This window comes from Choloepus didactylus, chromosome 21, assembly GCF_015220235.1.
Source record: "Choloepus didactylus isolate mChoDid1 chromosome 21, mChoDid1.pri, whole genome shotgun sequence".
Classification (NCBI taxonomy): domain Eukaryota; kingdom Metazoa; phylum Chordata; class Mammalia; order Pilosa; family Megalonychidae; genus Choloepus; species Choloepus didactylus.
This window is the reverse complement of record NC_051327.1, coordinates 26,297,157-26,320,458: the sequence shown is the minus strand read 5'-3', so window position 1 is coordinate 26,320,458 and position 23,302 is coordinate 26,297,157. Positions and strand designations below refer to the sequence as shown.

At 48.0% G+C, this 23,302-nt stretch overlaps 1 protein-coding gene across 1 annotated transcript in view; it reads right to left on the bottom strand.

The window, feature by feature from the left end:
• Positions 1 to 14,969, bottom strand: part of C21H7orf50 (chromosome 21 C7orf50 homolog) — a 109,670-nt gene extending 94,701 nt beyond the window's left edge. Inside the window, exons 1-2 of the mRNA XM_037813765.1 lie at positions 14,785 to 14,969; positions 7,426 to 7,555 (exon numbers count right to left, since the gene is read on the bottom strand). Of these exons, the coding sequence (XP_037669693.1) occupies positions 7,426 to 7,555; positions 14,785 to 14,969 (315 nt within the window). The remainder of the gene's footprint in view (positions 1 to 7,425; positions 7,556 to 14,784) is intronic.
• Between the last annotated feature and the right edge of the window lie 8,333 nt (positions 14,970 to 23,302).

Here is a 23,302-nt window from a genome sequence, read left to right as displayed (position 1 = left end):
AATCAATGGTTCTTGGTATAATCACATAGTTACACATTTACCACCACAGTCAATATGAGAACATTCTAATTTCTTCCAGGAAAAAAAAAATCCCATACCCCATATATTCCATTATTGACATTTGGCTTTGGTTTAGTGCCTTTGTGACAAATAATGAAAAAGTATTACAATGTTACTGTTAACTATAGACCTTGGTTTGCATTAATTGTATTTCTCCTCATATACCACCCTAATATTAACATCTTGTAATAGTAGCATATGTTTGTTGTAGTTCATGTAAGAACTTTCTTATATTTGTACAATTAACCATCATCATTGTCCACTCTAGGTTTTGCTAAATTATACAGTCCCAGTTTTCATCCTCTAGCTTTCCTTTTGGGAACATAGCTCTTTCAACCATATTCACACTCCGCTTTGTTAATTACACTTACACTATTCAGCTACCATCACACACTACTGTCCTACCCACTTCCGAACATTTACAATCAACCTTATTGAACGTTCTGTACTCCCTAAGCATCGATTGCCCAATCTCTGCCCTCTTTCTATCTTCTGATAATCTGTGCTCTAGAATTTAACTCTCAAAGTTTGCTTATTATACAGTTAGTTCACTTAGTGAGACAAGACAGTATTTGTCCTTTGTTTCTGACTTATTTCACTCAACATAATGTCCTCAAGGTTCACCCACGTTGCACGCATCATGAATTTACTCCATCTTACAGCTGCATAATATTCCACTGTATGCATTTACCACAATTTGTTTTTCTACTCATCAGTTGATGGACATTTGGGCTGTTTCCATCTATTGGCAATCATGAAAAATGCCACTAAAACATCAGTGTGCCAATGTCCTTTTGTGTCCCTGCTTTCAGTTCCTCTGACTATATACCTGGTAACAGGATTGCCGGATCATAAAGGCAATTCTATCCTTAGCTTCCTGAGGAACCGCCAAACTGCCTCCCACAGTGGCTACACCGTTCTACATTCCCACCAACAGGGAGTAAGTGTCCCTATTCCTTCACATCCTCTCCAACACTTGCAGCTTTTTGTAATTTTGTAATGGACAGTCTAGCAGGTACAAGACGGTATCTCATTGTGGTTTTGATCTGCATTTTCCTAATAGGTAGTGAAGTTGAGCATCTTTTCATACGCTTTTAGCCATTTGTATTTCCTTTTTGGAAAAGCGTCTATCCATATCTCTTGTCCATTTTTTAACTGGGTTGTTTATCTTTCTGTTGTTGAGTTGTTCAGCATATATCCTTGTGTTCTTATTTTGAAACATTTCAAATTCACGGGAGGGTTGCAAAAATGATACAAACCCCATACAGAGAACTACAACACACTCCCACACCCAGATACCCAGATCCACCAACTTTTAATGTTTTGCCACATTTGCTATATCATTCTATCTATCCACCATCAATCTTTCTATTTATCTATTTTCTAAAATTTGAGAGTAGGTTGCTGTTCCAGTTTGCTAATGCTACCCATTATGCAAAATACCAGAAATGGATTGGCTTTTATAAAGGGAGTTGTGCCAGTTGGGATGTATTATGTCCCCCAAAACGCCATTATCTTTGATGCATTCTTGCAGAGGCAGATGTATCTGTGTTGATTAGATTGGAATCCTTTGATTGAGTGTTTCCATGGAGATGTGACTCAATCAACTGTAATCAAATGTTTGACTGGATAATTTCCATGGAGGTGTTACCCCGCCCATTCAGGGTGGCTGTTAATTAGATCACTGGAGTCCTATAAAGGAGTTCACAGGCAGAGACCTCAGAGCAACTGAGAGTAACAAATTATTTTGAAGAGAAACTGCAGCTAAGAGAGGACAAAATGCCCCAAGAGCAACATTTTGGAGAACAACATTTTGAAATGCAACCTGGGAGCAAGCAGAAGCCAGACACGTGCCTTCCCAGCTAACAGAGGTTTTCCGGACACCAATGGTCTTTCTCCAGTGAAGGTACCCTGCTGTCGATGCCTTACCTTGGACACTTTATGGCCTAAAGACTGTAACTTTGTAACCAAATAACCCCCCTTCATAGAAGCCAATCCATTTTTGGTATTTTGCAAAACGGCAGCATTAGCAAATTGGAACAGGGAGTTATTTGATTACAAAGTTACAGTCTTAAAGCCATAAAGTGTCCAGGCTAAGGCATCAACAAGTATACCTTCACTGAAGGAAGGCCAATAGCGTCCAGAAATCCTGTTAGCTATGAAGGCGCATGGCTGGTGTCTCTCAGCTCCTGTGCATTCTTCAAAATGTTGCTGTTGGGTGTTTTGTCCTCTCTTAGCTGCAGCCCAAAATGTCACTCTCAGCTGCTCTGAGCTCCCTCTGTCTGTGAACTCTTCTACACTACTCCAGTGATTTAATCAAGACCCACCCTGAATGGGCTGGGCAACACGTCCATGGAAATTATCTAATCAAAGGACTCCAACCTAATCAACACTAATATGTCTGCCCCCACAAGACTGCATCAAAGAATATGGCGTTTGGGGGAATATAATACATCCCAACCAGCACAGCTGCTTACATCATGCTCCTTGAACATTTAATATTTCCATGTACATTTTCAGAAAAAGGATATTCATTTCTGCCCTTTGGAATTTTTATCATGTAGCCTGCATTACCTAATGAAAATATAAATTTTTTAAAAACATTGCAAAGTTGGTCCAAAACAAATAAGAAAATAGACCAATAAATAGAATAGAATTCAGACCCATGAAAATTTAGAGGATAAAAATGAAAGGAAAATAAACGATAGAATATTCACTAAATGATAATAGGATAAACGGCTTTCTTTTAGAAAAACTACAGCTAAATGCCGTACCTCACACAAAACACAAAGACAAATTTCAAATGGTTTACAAAACAAACTATAAAAATCAAAACTCTAAAAGCTAGAGAAAAATATACATGAAAATATATTATAATTAATTATGGAAGAGGGAAGGCCTTCTTAAGGAAGAAAACAAAATACCCAGATACCATAAAGGAAAAGTCTGACAAACTTGCCTACATACTCATTTATGACAAGAAATAAATAGGAAAAAGTATGTTTGACATATATCTAAAAAAAAAAGCTTTCCTTTTTTTTTTTTTCCCCAAGGCAATCGATTCAACAGAGAAACAGGCAAAAGATTTAATGAGGAAATCCATGGGAGAAGGACAAATGTTTAATAAATAACTGATACATTTCTCAGTCTCACTTGTAATCAGGAAAATAAAATCAGAAAGAGGTAAATCAACTAAGAGGGGACAGCTAAATGGGCTCCGTTACAGCCATGTGGTGCAGGCCCATGAAGGAACCCAGGAGGATGAGGTGGATCTGCACACACTGACTTGGAAGTATCTCTGGGACATATGAAGTCAAACTGGCATGCCAACTAAAAATACACATCGTATAGAAAAACTGATAAATTGGACTTTATCAAAATTTAAAACTTCTGCTCTTCAAAAGCCAGTGTTGAGAAAATGAGAAGACCAGTCATGGCCTGGGAGAAAAAATATCTGCAAAACCAAAATCTGATAAAGGACTTGTATCCAAAATATAGAACAAACTCTCAAAACCCAATTAAAACAAAGAAACAAACAATAAAAATGGGCAAAAGATCGACACTTTGCAAAGATAACTTCAGTCCAGTGGTCACCAGGGAAATGCTAATTAAAACGACAAAGGGAAATTGCACTGTAGAGGTGTGTGATTTGCCAGAGTCAGCCACACCTCAATAAGGCTGTGGGAAGGTCAAAGGCACCCACAGCAGGGCTGGCTGCACGCCGGGAGGTCCGGGAGGAGCACCGGGACCCCCTCCATCTCGCTGGGAAGCAGCGCGGTGGGTCTGCACACAGCCTGGCAATTTCCCTAAAACTTAAACACGTGCTTCCCATCTGATCCAGCAGTCCTACTGCTGGAATTTACCCGAGAGAAAGGAAAACATTTCTTGGACTCAGACATAAATGTTCATAGCACATTTTTTGCCCAAAACTGGAAACAGCCCAAATGTCCAAAGACTGGTGAACGGATAAACAAATCCGTGATGAATCCATGCAATGGAATATTACTCAGCCATAAAAATGGAAACACAGAGAAGGCAGTTCAGTTAGCTCCAGGGATAGGAAGCAGTGACCTCAACTCTCCTGCCAATGCACTGTGTCCTCAGGGAAATCAGTGTGGTTTTCTCAAATGTAAAATGATTCATGTCTCTGGAGCCCTTTTAGCCCTAGAAGTCTATCCAACTGCAGCACTCAGGGGTCACAAAGCAGAAACCAAAAACAATGGAGAGGCTGAAACTCTGATAAGAAAAACAATTTGGGCTCCCAGGGAGCTGCCATAAAGACCAGAACCCAATAAATAATCTAATGACAAAGAAATCCACTGCCAAACCAGGAACATTCCTTGAGGAGAAATACCATTCGGATGAAGTATTTTGGCTCCCAGCAAATTCTGAGGCCACGAAGTTCACAATGTCATTTTGATGGTTTTATAAAGTGCTTGCAGGCTTATTACCAGCACCAAAACCGCAACGGGGGAAAGAACCTGCCCACAGCGTGGCCCAGCATGGCCCAGTCCCTGTAAACACTCCGTGACCCGGAGGTGCGCGGGCCGGGCCGCTCTCTTCCGCCCCGCGGCCCCGGGAACTGGTCCCCACAGGCTCACGGAGAACACACACCGTACTCTGAGAAGGGGATTTACTCGTCCGGATGCACCCCTAACTGCCTGGGGTCTCCCTCCCCATCATCATCGACACCCCGAATCGGAGAACAAAAGCTGCCCGTTCCTTCTCTGGAGCCCGTCAACCCTGACGCTCCTGTCTCAGGTGACAGCAGCCTGGGGGCCCTGACCCAGCGGACCCTGTCACCTGCTGTGCCCCAGCTGGCCGAGGGAGTCTGGGCAAGTGACCAGCCCCAGGACCCATGTGCAAACAGGCCCCCACCTCAGCCGCTGGGCAGCTCAAATGAGAGTACGAGACACCCCCAGGAGCCAACTACTCCTCGCCTCGCCCCTGGCACCCACCCCAGGTCCAGGCGGCCGAGGAGGCTGGTTACAGCCTGGGAGAGCCAGCCCCCAAACCCAGGCAGACACGCGGCTGCCTCGGCCTTCCCCTAGCTCAGCGTCTACGGCCAAAACAGAAATGCTAAATATCTCTTATATTGAGATCAGAAAGGAAGGGCCAGGGGAGAGGGAGAGAGGAGGGAGGCGGGGGGAATCAGAAAGGGAGGGAGGAAGGAGGGAGAAGGGAAAGGAGGAGGGAGAAGGGAGGAAAGGGGAGGGAGACGGCAGGCAGGCAGACCTGTGGAATCAACCACGCTCCCCTTTCCCCCAATTCAAAGGGCCGAGGAACAAGCAAGCCTGGGGTCACAGGTCCCTAAACAATCACTTTCAAGCACCTGCCACCCAAACTGCAATCCTCACAACCCTTCCAAGTAGGAAGCTACCCTGGAAGGGCTGGAGTAACTTGCCAAGCTACATACCTAAGAAGTGGGGGCACAAAACCGGACTCCAGGGCAGGGCTCGCTGGGGAGGGCGGGAAGGGGCTCGGAAATGGGGAGCTGAGGGCAGAGCCAAGACTCCTCGCCCAAGGCACCCCATCCTGTAGAAAAGGGAAGCTGCAACCTCCACCTGCTGCCACCCCGGGATGCTGACCAGAAGAGGGGACACTGCAGGTAGCAGCTCCTTTCAGAGACTGAGCAGTGGACACGAAGACAGGCCCTCTGAGAACTGCTCGGCCTGCCCACCCACTTGTCCCTCGAGGCTCAAGGGCCTCGGGCAGGTTCCCGGGCCTGAGTGAGGCGAGGAAGAAGCGACCAGAAGGCGCCCTGGCTGCTCGGGCCACGGCGCAGCACAAGTGGCACCGGTAACAACCGCCACACGGAGTGACCCTGACCTGAGTTCCACCATGAGTGTTTCTGGGAGGACACCGTGGCCAGAGGGGCCAGGAGCTGCTCCATCCTCCACGCTGGGCTCCAGGGCTTCCTCCGGGAAACCCGGGGTGGGCAGGGAATGGCTGCGAGACTTTCCCAGGCCCAGGCACCCACCCCCTCTTAGACCCTCAGGCTCAGCTTTCACTACTTTTGCATAAAAAAACATGCCTGATGCCTCATTTGAATAACTTCCCACGAGAACCAGAGAGAGAGAGCTGCTGGCAGAGCCAGGGTGTGCTGTCAGGGAAGCAGAGGCCCCCTTCCTCCGAGGCCAGCCTGAAGGCACCCAGGTCCCCCAGGCCGGCCTGACCCTCCCGGACGCCCCGCGAGTCACCGGACCCGCTCGGCAGGAAGGTGGCTGCTGACCCCTGCTGGCCACTCACGGCCCCGCAGCCGGCTCCGGGTCCTCCTCTCACAACGGACACCTTCGAGAGCTCCAGGGGGGCCTCAGAGCCCGCGACTGGCCTTCAGGACACCTGGGGCCCCGAACTGACACCGCAACACAAGCAGGCTCATGGGAAGTCGGTTGCTGTGTCACAAACTCAACACAAGAGGGAACCAGGCCCAAACTGTTTCCTTCTTTCTGCCTTTATTTTTCCTAATTTCTCTTAATTAGCATGCACTTTAATAATGAAAAACAACTGCACACTATAAAAAAATTACTTGAACTTCAATGACAGAGAGCATCAGTGCCTAGCCCAGGCAGGCGTCAGTGAGGCCGACCTGCAGAGAAACCAAGCCTGCTCTGGGGCCCCCGCAGGGAGCACACGAGGGCCCGTGAGGAAGGAGAGCTGCAGGTCTCCCCGCCACATGAGACCTCTCCAAGGTGGCAGTGCAGAGCTCATTTTAAAGAAGTTAGAGGCATCTCGAAGAACAGGAACCTGTTGCTAGAAAAAGCCCAAGAAAATCCTGTGCACTGGGGTTCTGGGAGGAGTTGGGGTGGGCTAGACCCCTGAGTAAGTTGAAACTGCTCTGAAAAAACCAGTTTCCACCTGGAATCTGGCAACCAAGCGGAGGGACACGGCCAGGGCTCCAGCGGCGGCTCATTTTCAGACCCTCAGTGCCCATAAAGGCTGGACAGGAGCGTTTCCAGGTGTAGCTTTCTAAATACACACTTCCAGGCCACCACCCCAAGTCCCACCTGGGGACAGGAGTCACCTTCTGCCATGCTCACAGCCCCCGCTCCTGAGACCACTGCCCACGAGGCTGAGTGCCCGGCCCCGGGCTGCCCCCACTGGACCGGACGATTCCATGCAGCCCCTTTGAGACCACGGCACCACCGGGAGGCAGAGGGCCAGGTGGCCGACAAGTGTGACGGTGTCCTGGCCTGGAACTCACTGAGAACCCCTGTTCTCTCAGAAGGCCCTGCGTATGCACCCCTGTGGCTCATCCCATCCTGTTCACCCCCATTCAGAAAGCACCGAAAGACCAGCAACATGAGCTGCCACTGCTCCAGATTCAGGCGCGTTGGCACAGCAAAGCGCAGGCCTCAGCCTCACCTCCGGGCACACTTCCTTTCTAGGTGACGTGGTGTCAGGTGCGAGCAGCAGCTCTTTCACTGATGCCTTCTTCAATTTTTTGTTCTTTTTCTCTGCCACTTCAGTGATTTTTCTCTTCTGCTTTGCCATACTGAAACAGAAAAAATAAACTTCTAAATACAGGTTCCTAACAAAAGTTCTCAGGACATACATATTTTTAAACAAAGGTATGTCTCTCTCCCATCATAAAAGAAACTTAAAGATATTTCATAAAACATGGAAAATATGTTAACATTAAAAGGAAGTAAAAATGCCTAGCTACATCAGTTATGGATAACCAATTTAACATTCTGGTGATTTCTCATATTTTTTTCTGAGTGTTTTTATTTAACATACCTGCAATCACATGTGGGTAATGTATTCTGTAGGTCTAATTTAACGTGAACACAAAGCCTTTACAAATTAAGAGAAATTAACATTTTTCGTAACATGATCACTGTTTTCCAAAGTCAAAAATTACAAAAATGTGTCTATTTCCTATTTATTGAACATTTGGGATCATTTTTATTTTCTACTGTTATAAATAATGGCTCAATAAGCTACATTTACTTAATGCTTTTCTAAATATTAAGAATTACTTTTCCAGTGTGGAAGGTAATGAACATTTTAAAGATGCTAACACATACTGGCACATTTCTCTCCAAAACAACAGCACTAATTTATACTTCCCTTGACTGAGGAAACGGTAGTGTCACACAAGCTACAGACACACAGTGTGCTGTTTCCAGAACATCCACTTGTCCGCTTGGGAGAAGGGGCCAAGGACCAGTAAGAGCCCGGAAGGGTCTCTGTGAGAAAGGAAGACGCCGCTACTGGGGCCACGTAAGAGGACAGACGAGGGATTTCAGATCTCGCTGGCTCTAGTTCCTCGGTTCTGGAATGGAAAGGAGGCCGCTACTCGAAAGCCAGCCTCTGTGGTGAGGGTGTAAGTGGAGCACTAAACAGCAGAGTCCCGCAGTGTGAGGATGGCGGGACTGTGTAAACCGTTCGGTTCTAATAAGTGCAGGATGACTTCGTGCAGCTGCTCCTCCCTGTGCCACCAGAGAAGCTGGGGTGAGATGGACTAAGGGCAGCCACAATTTTTGACTCTCTCCCATTTCCTCACAAAAACACACAGAAAGACTAGGAGACAAAAGAAGGAAAAAGAACTCGTGGACAACATCTTCAACAAAGTCCACAACAAAGCATCCCGTGGACTGGGCTGGGCTGGGGTCCATGAAGGGAAAATAAGGAGTTCTGAAGGCCCCCGGAGCCCTCGCCCTAAAACAGGAAGGACGATCCGGAGGGAGGACTGAGGACAAGAATGGAAACCAGGGAAGTGTGTGCAAAGGGAAGGTGGGGAGCCCTGAGGACGCGGGCACAGCCGGGCCACCGAGGACAGCCACCGAGGACAGCCCAGAGAGACTGTTCAGAGCGGAAAGAGACCAGAGAGAGCTACAGGCGCAGCCAACTGCACCTTCAAGGTCAACAGTAAGCATTTCAGGACCTGCAAGCCGTGTGCCCTGTCACAGCCACTCAGATCCATGGTGCACCGCAAAAGCAGACACTGACAGCATGAAAACAGATGGATGTGGCCACGTTCCAAGGCAGCTTTACAAAAACAGACAGCTGGAGAGGACTGTGGGAAGACGGCTCCAGGAACCCACGAAAACAACGACCAAACTGGCAGGAACTATCTGAATCACCATTTTGAAACATCTGGACAATGGAGGAAGTGGGTCACTGATATATAGGCCCCGACTTGGGGGTCCTGTGTCTCTGCCGCAAGCCCCTCCATCCCATCTATCTCCCAGTTAGCAAGCCCCAGCCATGGCCCCGCCCACACAGAGCCCACCGCCCGGCCCTCTGGACGGGCCCGAGGGGACTGCGCACACCCCCCCTCTGAAGTGGGGGGGCAGGCCCAGCCCAGCCACAACCCGGAGGGCCTGGGCAGAAGTGCCAACCCGGCTCCCAGCAGCCCCCACCCTCAGGCAGGAGCACAATTAGGCGCCCACTTGTGCGGAAGCGTGTACTGAGCACCTACTGTGTGCCAGGCCTCACGCTGAACTGCCACCCTCCTGGGGCTCACCTTCCCATGGGAAGAAAGGGTAACAGCTCAGAGTGACAGATGCCACCAGGAGAATGAAACGGCCGAGAGAGCAGGAGAGACTGGGAGGCGGGGGACGTTTCCACAGCGTCGAGGAGGCTCTCGGGCTGACGAGGGGAAGAGAAGGGAAGCGTACACGAGGCCGGAGCCCGGCAGGTGCTCAGGGCAGGTGGGCAGGTGGGGTGCCCAGGCCTGGGTGTCCCGGCAGTCTGTCCTGCACCCGCCCGCTCTGTCCTGCCTTCCCCACTACGCTAGGAACAGACACCAGCGTCCACCGAGGTCAAGTGCTTCCCTCAGGGATGGAAGGGTCACCAGGGCACCACAGGACGCCAGCAGGCAGCGCTGAGCATGCGAGTGCCCGTCTCCCAGCGCCCCCCAGCGCCGCCCCCGGTGCCTGCAGAGGCTGAGTGTGCGCCAGGGACTGTTCTAGGCACAGAGCGTGCAGGAGGGCAAGGCGCCCCCGCCGGGAGCTCCCATCTTCATGGGGAGAAACAAACATAAAATTATATAATATGCACAGATAATATGTACACTGTAATTGCTCTCCAAAAACAAAACAAAACAAAGCACAAAGGCAGAGAAGGGCTACAGAACAGTCATCACCTTAAAAAGGGTGGTCATGGCGAAAGGGCCCGGAAGCAGAGAGCACAGCTGGAGGGCAGAGGCCGGCTTCCAGACACAATCTCTACAGGGAGAACCAGGGCTCCCCATGACTCTGGATCTGCAGTGAGGAAAGTCTACAGCAAACCTGGGACCCAGGCTGTGCCAGCAACCAAGGAAATGATCGAGCAACATCAAGGCCGAATCAAGGACACAGGCACAGCACGAAGGGCTTCCTGTCCTGCTCTGGGCCAACTCGGGGCTCAGACTGATTATCAGTAGAGAGATGGAAATTATTAAAAGGAACCAAACAGAGCTGAAGACCGCAGTAACAGAAATTTACAAATTCCCTAGAGGGGTTCAAGAGCAGACTGGAGCTGACAGAAGAAAGAATTGGTGAACCTGAAGGTAAGATGATTGAAATCATCCAGTCTGAGGAGCAAAGAAAAAAATGAAGAAAAGGGAACAAAGCCTATGGAACCTGTGGGACACCAGAAAGTGCTCCAATATATGCATTTAGGGAGTCCCAGAAGGAGAAGAGAGAGAGAAAGGAGCAGAGAGAATATTCAAAGAAACTATGGCTGATGGCTTCCCAAATTTAACAAAAGACATAAATATTCACATCCAAGACACTCAACAAACTCCAAACAGGATAAACCTAAGCAGACCCACACTGCAGCATGTTATAAACAGACTGCCAAATGCCCGATAATGAGAGAATTCTGAAAACCACAAGAGAGAAGCAGCATGTCACATTCAAGGGCACCTCAATAAGACGGAGTGCCTATTTCTCATCGGAAACCATGGAGGCAAGAAAGCAGTGGTAGAACATATTTAAAGTGTTGAAAGCAAAAAACTGCCAACCACGTGTCCAGCAAAACTGTCTTTCAAAAATGAGGGAAGAAACAAGACATTCCCAGAGAAGCAAAAGCTGAGGGACTTCGTCAGAACTAGACCAGCCCTGCAAGAAATGCTAGAGGGAGCTCTGCAAGTGAAAAGACATTAGACGAGTGAAGCTACATGAAGAAATAAGATCTCCAGTCAAGATAATCACATGGGTAAATATAAATAACAGCACTTCTGTTCTTTTTTATTTATAATTCCACATTTTACTTTCTATAGCATCTAAAAGGCAAATGTATAAAATATATTGACAAATCAATGGTTTTGGATTCATAATGCATAAATACGTAATTTGTGACAAGAACTACACAAAGGTGTGGGTCTGGGGGTAGAAGGACATAGTTTATATATGCTACTGAAGGCTTCTAAGGACCTCAGAGCTCTTGGATGAAGCCCCCCACTCCGGGTGGGCACCTTCACTAACAGCATCTTCAAGGCCCACCCCTAGGACCTGAACAAGATTCAGTCCCCAACAACTGCTGATGGGAGGGTAAAATGGGACAGCATTTCTAGAAGGTAATTTTGTAATATTTATCCAGTGCTCTCACCCAGCAATTCCACTTGTAGGAAGTCATGCTAGTGAAATAATCGTGGACAGAGATTTACATGTAAGGATGATAACATCAGCATTATTTCACACTCTAAAAAACTAGAAACAACAAACTGTCCAGCAGCAGTCGGCTGGGTAAATGAACAACTCACTCCTGCAAAGGAGCCCACGACAAAACCATGAAACAGCAATGGCAAAGAAGACCCATCTGTGGGAGACTGCTCGTGATGTAACACAGTGAAAACACAGGGTATAAACCTACGTATATTCCACAGGACTCCTACTTTACATGAAAGATGACAAACATGCAGAAAGGAAACAAACTAGAAGGAAATACATTAAAATGCCAACATTTTAGGAGTAGGATTATAAGAACTTTTTTCCTTATACTTTTTTGTAATGTCTACAACAAAAGCGGGAGGAAAAAAACTCCTAAGATCTCAGCTCAAAAGTGTCCAATGAAGCAAACATACACCTCCACCTGCAGAAAGCTGACCATGCAGGTAAGACAAACACAAGGAAGACAGGGCTTCCATCACCGAAGATGGGACAAGTCAGCCAAACACAACGCCGCCAGGTCTCCAGGGCTGCAAAGAAACCCCACAGGCCTTAAAGATAAGTCAGAAACACTCCTTGCAGGGTGAAATGCCCCCAGTCCCAGTGCTGGGAGATGCACCCCCCCCCCAAGTCCAGCACAGCTAACGTGCCCTGGGCAGGGAAGGGGAAGGGCCTCCCCCCACTCGCCAGGCCCTCAAAACCTCAGACATCTCCTCTGAGGAACCAGTGGAAGGAGCCAGCAGCAGAATCCCACTTCCTGCACACGGGACTGTGGCTTGGGGACCCAGACCCTCCTCCCAGCTACCCCTCAGTGGCCTGCACCGCATCTGCTGCTCTCGTGGACCCCACTCTTAGCCCTCCCGTGGCCATACCCCAAGCCCACCAGCACCCCAGGCCACCTCCTCTCTTTCCAGGGAGCCCCTCAGCCCCACCAGGACCTTCCGGCCACTGACCCCAGTGCCTCTCGGTGCTGCTCGGGCCCTCACATTCCCACTTTCCAGCCCATCCTTAAAACACTCCCTGCCCTTCTCCCCAGCATCTCGCCTGGCAAAACCCGGCCCCCAGGCCCTGCTCCTGCCCAGCTCTGTCTGCTCCAAGCCTGGAACTTCCCACTGAGGAAAGCCACATGACCGGGCCGACTGGTCTCTTTAAATTCAAATCCACTTGCCTGGCAATTCTACCGCAGTCCCGTCCCCCATCGTCCCCTGTTGTCGCCCACCACCCCCAATCTCCTCACTCTCCCAATCTCTCAAACCTCCATGTCTTCTCCCCTCCTTCATCCTTCACTGCCAGTGGACAACCTAATTCCTGTCCAGGGAGAACACGAAGGCAACAGAAGGCAACTTCCACTGCTCCCTCCACCCAGCACCCGCCTTCTCTCCAGTCTCAGGGATAAACTGCTCCTGCTCCACCAAGGCCAACCCCTCGGGGTGCAGTACCAGCCCCTCACCCGCCCAGGGCGTCCCTCCAAGCGGCTCTTCCCTCCTTCCCCCTGTCCGCCTTAGCTCTCCTCTTCTGATGACCTCAGGTCAATTTCCCACGTCTTAAACTCTCCCTTCTGCAGATGCCCTTGGAGAACACCCCATTTCCCAGCTCCCTTCTGCAGCAGAATCCTAAAGCGTCGTCCACTTGCGCTGCCTCTAAATCCCCTCCTCCTGTTCTCTCTTGGACCCTCTCCCATCAGGTATTTGCTCCAATGACTTGACCAAAACTGCCCATCCCAGGATCACCAACGCACCCATCGGCTGAATCCCAGGACCCACCTCAGTCCCCATCCCACCGGCCCCAGCAGCAGCATCTGACACGGCCGCCGTGCCTTCTTCCTTGCCTCATTCACTTTTTCCACGTGGCTTTCAGGACCTCACGGGCTCCTGCTTTTCCTTCCAGCTCCAAACACTGCCACACCCCAGGCGGAGCCCTTGCCCACCCCATTTCCTCTCTACCTGCTCACTCCCCTGATTATCTCAGGGCTTGATAAGAAGACACCCAAATTTCCCTGAGACCTCTCGACCTCTCCCCGAACTGCAAGGCCAGTCAACCTGACACACCCAGATGCATCTACGCCCCACCACATTCACAGACACTCACCCGTCATCTCAAGCTTAACATCAAAATCAAAACTCCTAACCCCCCTCCAGAAAACCTCCTCTTCCTGCGGTCTCTGTCCTCTCAATAACCGACCCCCTGGTAAAATCTGGATTTTAGCTCAAGGTCAAAACCTTGGTGTCATCCACGATGTCTCTTTCTCACACCCCCGTCCGATCCAGCAGTCATTCCTGGTGCTGTCTTCAAAATACATCCAGAAATCAACCACCGCCACCGCCATCGCCGCCAGCACCCTGGTCCAGGAACCAGGGCGCGCAAAGGTCTTGCCACAGCCTCCAAATGATCCCCGGCTTCTGCCCTAGCCCCCACTCCCTCATCTTTGCCCTGCAGATTTTTAACACTTTAAAAATAGCTAATTCAGATTACGTCTCTCACCTTTGCTGAAAACCTCCTTTCACTAGGAGTCAGAGTCAGAGTCCATACAAGGGCCTGCAAGGCCCCCGATGACGCCTGTGCCCCCTACCCTTTATCTCTCTGACTCCCCAACTTCTCTCCCGTGTTCACTTTGCTCCAGGCACACCGTGCTCCCTGCTGGGTCCCTCTGCACCGGGTCTCAGTCCCTCACCTGCGTGGCCCCGCCCCCCCATCCCCTTTCCTGCTCTATTTTTCTCCAGCGCACTTATCAACAGCTGAAGCGCGCGTCTTACTCATGCGTTTATTCCCTGGCTCTCCCCTCCGCAGCCTAAGTTCTCAAGAGCAGACTTGTTTTCACTCTGCTGTGGCCCCGGCGCCTTCCACAGTCCAGACACTCAAAAGGAGCCCGACGAATGTCTTTCAAGTGGAAGCAGGAAGGCGAGAACTGCCAAGTCCTCTCTCGACAGGAAGCCAGAGCCCAAGCGCCTCAGAGGTCAGCCAGCGGAGTCTTCAACGCAAACTCTCCACCTAGGGACGAGGAGCCCGAGGCCACGGCGACGGCGACACCCACGGCTGCGACCCCACCCCTGCGCGACGCCGACCCAGCCCGCAGGCCGCCAAGCCCCGCGCGCCCCCGGCGCGCCCACGCCGCGCCTCCACCCACCTGCGAGCCAGCGCTGCGCCCGCCGAGCCGGCTTCCGTCCAAGCTGCGCGCCGCGGAAACGCCGGTCCCGCCTTCGCGAGCGGGCCCCTCCCATTGGACGAGGCCTGCTTCGTCCACCCGCCGACCAATGGAAAGAGGAGCCGCAGGGTGGGGAGGCGGGCGTGGGCGCGCGCTGCTGGCGTCATCTCCAGGAGCCGCCGGTTGCCAAGGCTCCGGGCTCTCTCCAAGGAGGCAGGTCCGGCTGCTGCGGTTCTGGCCCTCCCGGCCCGCGTACGGTGCTGTGGCGGACGGGATGCTAAGGGTAGCCGGGGCGCGCGGATCTGGTGGCATAATGAATGCTCTGCGGCAATATCTGCTGTTATCAACGTCAATGCGTCTCAAACACATGCTGAATTTTTAAAATCGGGTTGCAAATAAAAGACATTTTAAGAACTTCGGAAAGAGAGACCATTTATTTGTCAAAAGGAGACCGTTTGCAAATTGGGGGACGCTCAGTGCCGAGACAGAAGCGCTCCGGTTTTCCCTAAGAGGCAGCTTATGTAGTAAATATAATGAAGTTACGCAAAGCGGAAACAGTAAGAAGAGAGTCTCCTAAGGGGATGGAATGCTAACAAAGTTTACTTACCCCGACGGAAGTCCTGGTCTCCGGGAAGTGAAGACCCGGGTCCAATCACTGCCAGGACGTCCCGGCAGGTGTGCGAGGTCGGAGTCTCCGACACCGGTCAGGTCAGCCAGCAGGAGTCGCGCGGCGGCTGGGAGCCCCTGCTGCAGGGGCCCCGGGGTGGGCCACATCCCGCCGTCCTTGACAGGACTCGTTCCTCCCAGCCGTCGGACTGCAGGCCCCAGCTCGGCCTCCCCTAGCTCAGACATGGCAGCCGGCTTCCCCCGAGCCCGCAGCAACGGAGGGCATCAGGATGGAAGTCTGATCTGATGTATTTTGAGTGCTCTCTTGGATGTGGTGTGAGGTGCAGATGCAATTTTCTTTTCTAAGTGGCCATCCAGTTATCCCAACACCCAGGTTTTAAAAATACATCTTTGCCCCCAGTGACTTGAAAGGGAGCTTTGTCATATATGTATTTGGGTCTGTTTCTGAATGTTGTTCTCCCCCACCAGTCGGGTCGGGGTGCCAGGCAGCACTGCTTGAATTAGAGGCTTTAGAGCTTGCTACAAGTCAGCCCACAGCTCTTTTAACAGTGTTTCCTTTCCTATTCTTTCATGTTTACTTTTCCAGATGTAAGTGATGATCAACTTTTCAAGATCCAGAAAACAAGCTTGCTGGTATTAGAATCATCTTAGATTTATGAATTAGTGTAGGGAAAACTGATTATGATGCTGAGTTTTCTTTTCCAAGGACAAGGGCTGACTTTCCATTTATTTGAGTCAACTTTTGTGTCTTTCATGAATATTTTAAAGATTTTTCCAATATAGGTATTGCGTATATTTTAAGTTTATTCTGAAGTATTTTGTCTTTATTGCCATTATAAATGGGATTTTCTCTTCCATTGTATCTGGTACTTGGTTATTGTTTATGTGAATGAAGGCTTCTGACTCCTGTATGTTACTTTTCTATCCCACTACCTTACTAAACCCTTTGTTTGAGGAGGTACATACATTTTATCCTCTTCAGGATGTATCATTCACCCCTGCTTTGTAGAACGTTATTTTCTTGACATCTGAGATCCTATACTAGCAAGTTCTGTTTCCCCCAATATTGAAATCCCTTAGAACTCAGTCTTGGGCCTAGCACTGCTCTGTCTCTCCCTCCCTCTCTCCCCCTCCCCTCATCTGTTGCCCTAGCTTTAAATCCAACTATACACTAATTCCTCCCACATTATTTGCTAGCGTCACCCCCCCCCCCCACCGATTCCCGTCTCACTTATCCATGTGCCTTCTCTACGCAGTAGTCAAGCATCGTAAACATAACCTGTTCAAAATTAGACTCCCAGGTTTTCCTTCCAAAGCTGTTCCTTTCCTTATGTCTCACCTTCTTCTTCCCCAGCCCGAGTGGCAGCAATAGAAGCCTCATGGCCTTATTCACCTGTCCCTTAGGCAACACACCCTGTCAGGTCACAGAAGGTCTGAAATGAGTTCCCTGCCACCCGTCGTCTCTCAATGGTTTGTGCTGCAGCCCAGAAGGGTCTTCCCATTCCCACTTGTACCCCCCAACCCACCTCCACCACACACAGCAGCCAGAATGACCCTTATCAGATGCCAGTCAGGCCATGCTGATACTCCTTCTATTTGGGGTGTCAAGGGGGTAAAATGTGGGGAATTATTAGAATTCCTTCAAGGTTTCCACAGGCACCCCGAGGCCACACGGAAGCCTGATGCCTGCCTTCATAACTGTAAACCACATAATGGTTTCATAATTGTAATTGCGTGGCTGTAGAAATAAGTTACAACATTCAAAGCAGGAGAGTGTAGCAATAATTTTTGATATATTTCTATTAATTATCACAGAGCAGTTCTTTTGGCTACAGAAGATGCAGTTTTCTACGTAATAACTCTGTTCTGATTTTATTCACCAGGATGGGGTTTATACTTCCATAAGCAGATGCATATTCAATCAGTCTTTAGTGCTCTTTTGAGAACTATGAAAATCAAACCACAGATGAGCCTGCTCAAGGCTCAGAGCTTAAATAAGTATACGTCAGGAAACATAACGGCTTTGCCACATCGTAGCCAACAAGAACGTGGACCACTGCGCCGAAGCACAGCTCTGGCCAAGTCCTCCTGACTGGTTCCCAAGGATCTTAGGCCCTCAAATTGAAGAAAGCTGTTTTTTTCCAGTTCATGGCAAACATCAAAGTGATACCATTTTCTCAACTTGTCTTTCTTCCTACAGACTTCATCTTAAAGCCCAATGCTTGTTAAGGCTTTCCTAGTCTAGATGTGTCTGGTTTTGCCAAAATGCTGAGCTCATCACAGTATTCGTTCTGTTTGACAGTGTTTCCTGATACTCCACAGAAGACCAAGGCTGGTAGGGTTCTGAGACTGAGTTTGAGAGCCACTGCAGTAGACAGAACTTCCAAGATTCACTGTCCCCCATTAGGATGGGGTGACCTGCGGCAGTGGGGGGCAGATCTGACATCACGGAGCTGCAGGCTGCTTGCCACGCTGCCCGATGACCAGCCACAGTGGGAGGAAGCACAACAAATCCTTAGCCAAACGGCCATCCCAGCGCGAGCGGCTGCACCAAGCGCACCTGTATGAGCTGACACCTGGCGCTTTCCCTGGTATTCCCCGAGCTTTCTGCCTGGTCGCTACAGAGACGGCAGCCTTCCCAGTGGCACTGCTCTCCAGGGAGCATTGAGTAAGACCAGCGGCTCCTCACTGTTCTCTTCTCTCTGACCTTGAGATTCAGCCAAAGCAAAACTGTCTACAAAAGTAGTTTCAGTTTTAATTCAAAATAAGGAAACCTTCAGAACACAAAATTAAACAGCCCCTCTGCTGCTTTGTTTTTTCAAAAAGATCATTTTAAAAGCTTAGCTTTTAATGCATTTTATTTAATTTATAGTTGTGGTAAAATATACCTAACATAAAAACATTTTAAGTGGACAATTCTTTGACATTAAGTATGTTGACAATATTGTGGAACTTTCACCACTATTTCCAGACTATTCATCATTCCCAACCAAAACTCATGCATCATTTAGCAATAACTCCCCATTCCTCTCTCCCTCCCCCCATCCCTGGTCACCAATATTCTACTTTCTGTCTCTATGAATTTGTTTATTCTAAGTATTTCATATAAGAGAAATCATACAGTATTTGTTCTTTTGTATCTGGCTTATTTCACTCAATGTTCATCAACTTCTTCAATGTCCATCCAAGTCATAGAATGTTCCAGCACTTCACTTCTTATGACTGAATAACATTCCATTGCATAGATGGGCCACATTTTGTTGATCCATCATCTGTCGATGGACACTTGGGTGGCTTCCACCTTTGGGCTGTTGTGAATAATGCTGCAATAAACATTGATGTACAAGTATCTGTCCAAATCCCTGCTTTCAGTTCTTTGGGGTATATACCTGGGAGTGTAATTGCTGGGTGTGATGGTTAGGTTCATGTGTCAACCTGGCCAGGTGACCCAGCTGTCTGGTCAAGCAAAGTGGCCTAACAATTGCTGTGAGGAGGTTTGAGGCTGGTTAATAAACCAACAGGCCGGTTTATTAAATCATCAGTCAATTGACTGCAACTGTGACTGATGACTCACCAAAGGGGCGTGCCTCCCACAATAAGAATGCAATTGGCTGGATTTGATCCAATTAATCAGTTGAAGACTTATAAGCAAGACAGATAGAAGACCTTCACTTCTTCTTCGGCTGCCCAGTGAAGCATTTCCTGAGGAGTTCGTCGAAGTTGCCGGTTTGTTTCCTGAGGAGTTCATCGGACATCTTCCTTGGAGTTGACAGTTTGTTGACGGCTCTACAGAATTTGGACTCGTGCATACCCACAGTTGCGTGAGTCACTTTTACAATTTGATAATCAGAGACACCTCTCATTGATTGTTTCCCTAGAGAACCCTCACTAATACACTGGGTCATATGGTAAATCTGTTCAACTTTGTGAGAAACTGCCATACCATTTTCCACAGTGGCTGCACCATTTTCCATTCCCACCAACAATGCCCGAAGGTTCCTACTTCTCTGCAGCCAACACTTGCTGTTTTCAGTTTCTTTTAAGAACAGCCATCCTAGTGGGTGTGAAATGGTATCTCATTGTTTCAATTTGCATTTCTCTAATGGCTAATTACAGTAAGCATGTTTTCATATCATCATTGGCCATTTAAATATCTTCTTTGGAGAAATGTCTGTTTACATAGGAACAGCAAAATTGAAGATGTGACAATTGAAACTATCTCATGTAAGCGACAGAAAGAAAAAATAATGAAGTAAAACAAATAGAGCCTGAGGGACTGCGGGACACCATTGAGTGCATCATACATGCATCGTTGGCGTCCCAGAGGGACACAGAGAGAGAACAGGGCAGAAACAGTACTTGAAGAAATAATGGCCAAAAACTCCCCATATCTGATGAAAGTCCTGAATATATACATCCAGGAGGCTCAACGAACTCCAAGCAGGATGGACTATGAGACACTAAGTTAGAGGGAAACTGTCAGAATCCGAAGACAGAGACTTTGAAAGCAGCAGTGGAGAAGCAACTTGTCACATGCAAGGGATCCCCAACAGGATTAACAGAAGATTTCTCATCAGAAACCATGGGGCCAGAAGACGGTGGGATGACATATTTACAGTCCTTAAAGAAAAAAACTGCCAACCAGGAATTCTATAGCTGGAAAAATTACCCTTCAGAAATGAAGACATGCACAAATAAATGCTGTAAGAGTTCATTCCAGAAGGTCTGCCCTACAGGAAATGCTGAAGGGGGTCCTTCAGCCGAAATAAAAGGACACCAGAGAGGAACACGAAGCCGTGAGAGAAAAAGAGCTCTGGGAGAGTAACTGCATGAGCAAATATGAAAGCCTGCTTTGAAACTGCTTTTTCCCCTATATTCCTTAACAGGAAAATGTGTAAATAACATTTAAAATCCATGTTAATGGGCAGACCCTGTGTAAAGATGTAATCTGAAGCAATAACAATACAAAGGGGGAGGGTCAGAGATACACAGAAGCAGAGTTTGCATACCACCCAACCAAGTTGGGACTAGTTTGCGATATTAACTGTGATTACAAAGGTAACCACAAAGAAAATAACTAAAAATATAGAGAAGAGGAAAGAAAAAGGGAATCAGAATAGTACGCTAGAAAAAGCAACTAGCACTCCCAAAGGCAGTGTTGGGGTAATTGCAATGGGTTTTTAGATTTTACACCAAAAGCAAAAGCAAAAAAAGAAAAATAGATAAAATGGGCTTCATCATGATTGTGTAACATGTGATTGTGTAGTGTGTGATTGTGAAAACCCTGTGACTGACACTCCCTTTGTCCAGTGTATGGACAGATGAGTAATAAAATAAAGGCAAACATATATATATAATGGGGGGGATAAGGGCTATGGATGTTTTGGGTGTTCTATTTTATTTTTATTTTTTTATTTTGGAGTACTGCAAATATTCTAAATTGTTTGTGGTGATGAATGCACAAGTCTATGACAATACTTTGAGCCACCGATTGTACACTTTGGATGGATTATATGGTGTATGACTATGTCTCAACAAAACTGCATTTTAAAAAATGGCTTCTTCAAAATTAAAAATTTGGGCATCAAAGGACATTATGAGAAGGTAAAAAGACAACCTACAGAATGGGAGAAAGTATTTGGAAAGCATATATCTGATAAGGGTTTAATATCTAAAACATATAAAGAACTGCTATAACTCAACAAAAAAACACAACACAGTTAAAAAATGCGGCAAGGATGTGAATCGACTTTTCTCCAAAGAGAGTCAAACGGCCAATAAGAGAAATGCAAATTAAAACGGAATACCACCTCACATCCACAGGATAGCTGTCATTACAACAGAAAATAACACATGTTGACGAGGGTGTGGGAAATAGGAGCCCTCGTACATCGTTGGTGGAAGCGTACAATGGTGTGGCCGCTATGGAGAACAGTTTGGTGGTCCCTCACAAAGTTAAACATAGAATTACCTTATGACCCAGCAATTCCCCTCCTAGGTACAGAACAAAAAGAACTGAAAGCAGGAACTCGGACAGATACTGTACACCAGTGTTTGTCACCGCCCTATTCACAACAGCCCAAAGGTAGATGCCACCCAAGTGTCCATCAACATGAGGGAGCAACAAAATGTGGCCCAACCATACAACGGAATATTATTCAGCCATAAGAAGTGAAGTGCTGGAACATGCCGCACCATGGATGAACACTGAAGACACGATGTTGCGTGAAATAAGTCAGACTACAGGACAAACGCGTATGATTTCTCCTATATGAAATAATTAAAATAAGCAAATTCAGAGACCAAAAGCAGAATAGTGGTGACCAGAGGTGGGAAGGAGGAGGAATGGGAAGTTATTGATAAATGAGCATGAGTTTTGGTTTGGGATGATAAAAGTAGTCTGGATATACTGGTGAAAGTTACGGTCTTGTCTGTGCTTAATGTCAAAGAATTGTCCACTTAAAATGGTTTAAATGACTTTTATATTACATATATTTTGCTACAATAAAAATAATTTCATTATTAAAAATAATCCAGTAAGGTCAAAACTTCAAAGAGCCAGCTTTTACACCCACTCCAGCAGGGAGGCGGGTAACTCACAGGCTCACAAATGATGTTCCTGGAGTGCTGATCTCCCTTGGCGGCGAGGCTTATGGCTAAACCTGCAACATCCAAAATGCTCCTCAGAGGATTCCGCCGGGGCACAAGGAATTGATGAGCCGGAGAAAGTTCCCGGAGCAGCGGACAGCAGGCGCCCTCCGGGCCCAGGACCGTGTGCCGTGATCTGGACACAAGCTAAAGCAGCACAGTTCACTCAGGGTGACTCGACGCCCAGGACACAACCTAATCACTGTTTTCTGACTCTGAAGTTTCCTACCACCAAGTGCCTTTTGAACGTTTCCACTGAAGCACCCCAGTAGCTTAGGAAAGTGAACCCCTTCCTACCCTGGACAAACTTGCTAAGTCTTGTCTTAAAAACACATGCGATGGAACTTTGAATAGGAAGTGAGATACGGTAGGTTAGTATAGGCTGGAGTGAAATAGTGACACAACCCAGAGTAATTTGGGCAGATAATAAAAAATATATTTACAGCCTCCCCCTCCCCAGCCCCAAGGATCTGGGGGAAGGTGCGGATGTGTTGGACATCCTCACCTGGACTGGTGTTGATGTTGTCACAAACACTGGGACTGGCGGTTTGATGTGCTGAGCCCTTGAGCATGGGACTTGCCCTTATGAAGCTCATTACCACAAAGGAGAGTCTAAACTTGCATGTAATGGTGCCTAAGAGTCTCCCCGAGTACCTCTTTGTTGCTCAGATGTGGCCCTCTCTCTCTCTAACTGAGCCATCTCGACAGGTGAACTCACTGCCCTCCCCCCTACGTGGGACCCGACACCCAGGGGTGTAAATCTCCCTGGCAACGCAGAGTATGACTCCCGGGGATGAATGTGGACCTGGCATCGTGGGACTGAGAGTATCTTCTTGACCAGAAGGGGGATGCAAAATGAGATGAAATAGTTTCAGTGGCTGAGAGATTTCAAATGGAGTCGAGAGGTCACTCTGGTGGACATTCTTATGCACTATATAGATAACACCTCTTAGGTTTTAATGCATTGGAATAGCTAGAAGTAAATACCTGAAACTACCGAACTCCAACCCAGCAGTCTGGACTCCTGAAGACAATTATATAATAGTGTAGATTCCAAGGGGTGACAGTGTGATTGTGAAGACCTTGTGGATCACACCCCCTTTATCTAGTGTATGGATGAGTAGAAAAATGGGGATAAAAACTAAAGGACAAATGGGGTGGGATGGGGGGGATGATTTGGGTGTTCTTTTTTCACTTTTATTTTTTATTCTTGTTCTGGTTCTTT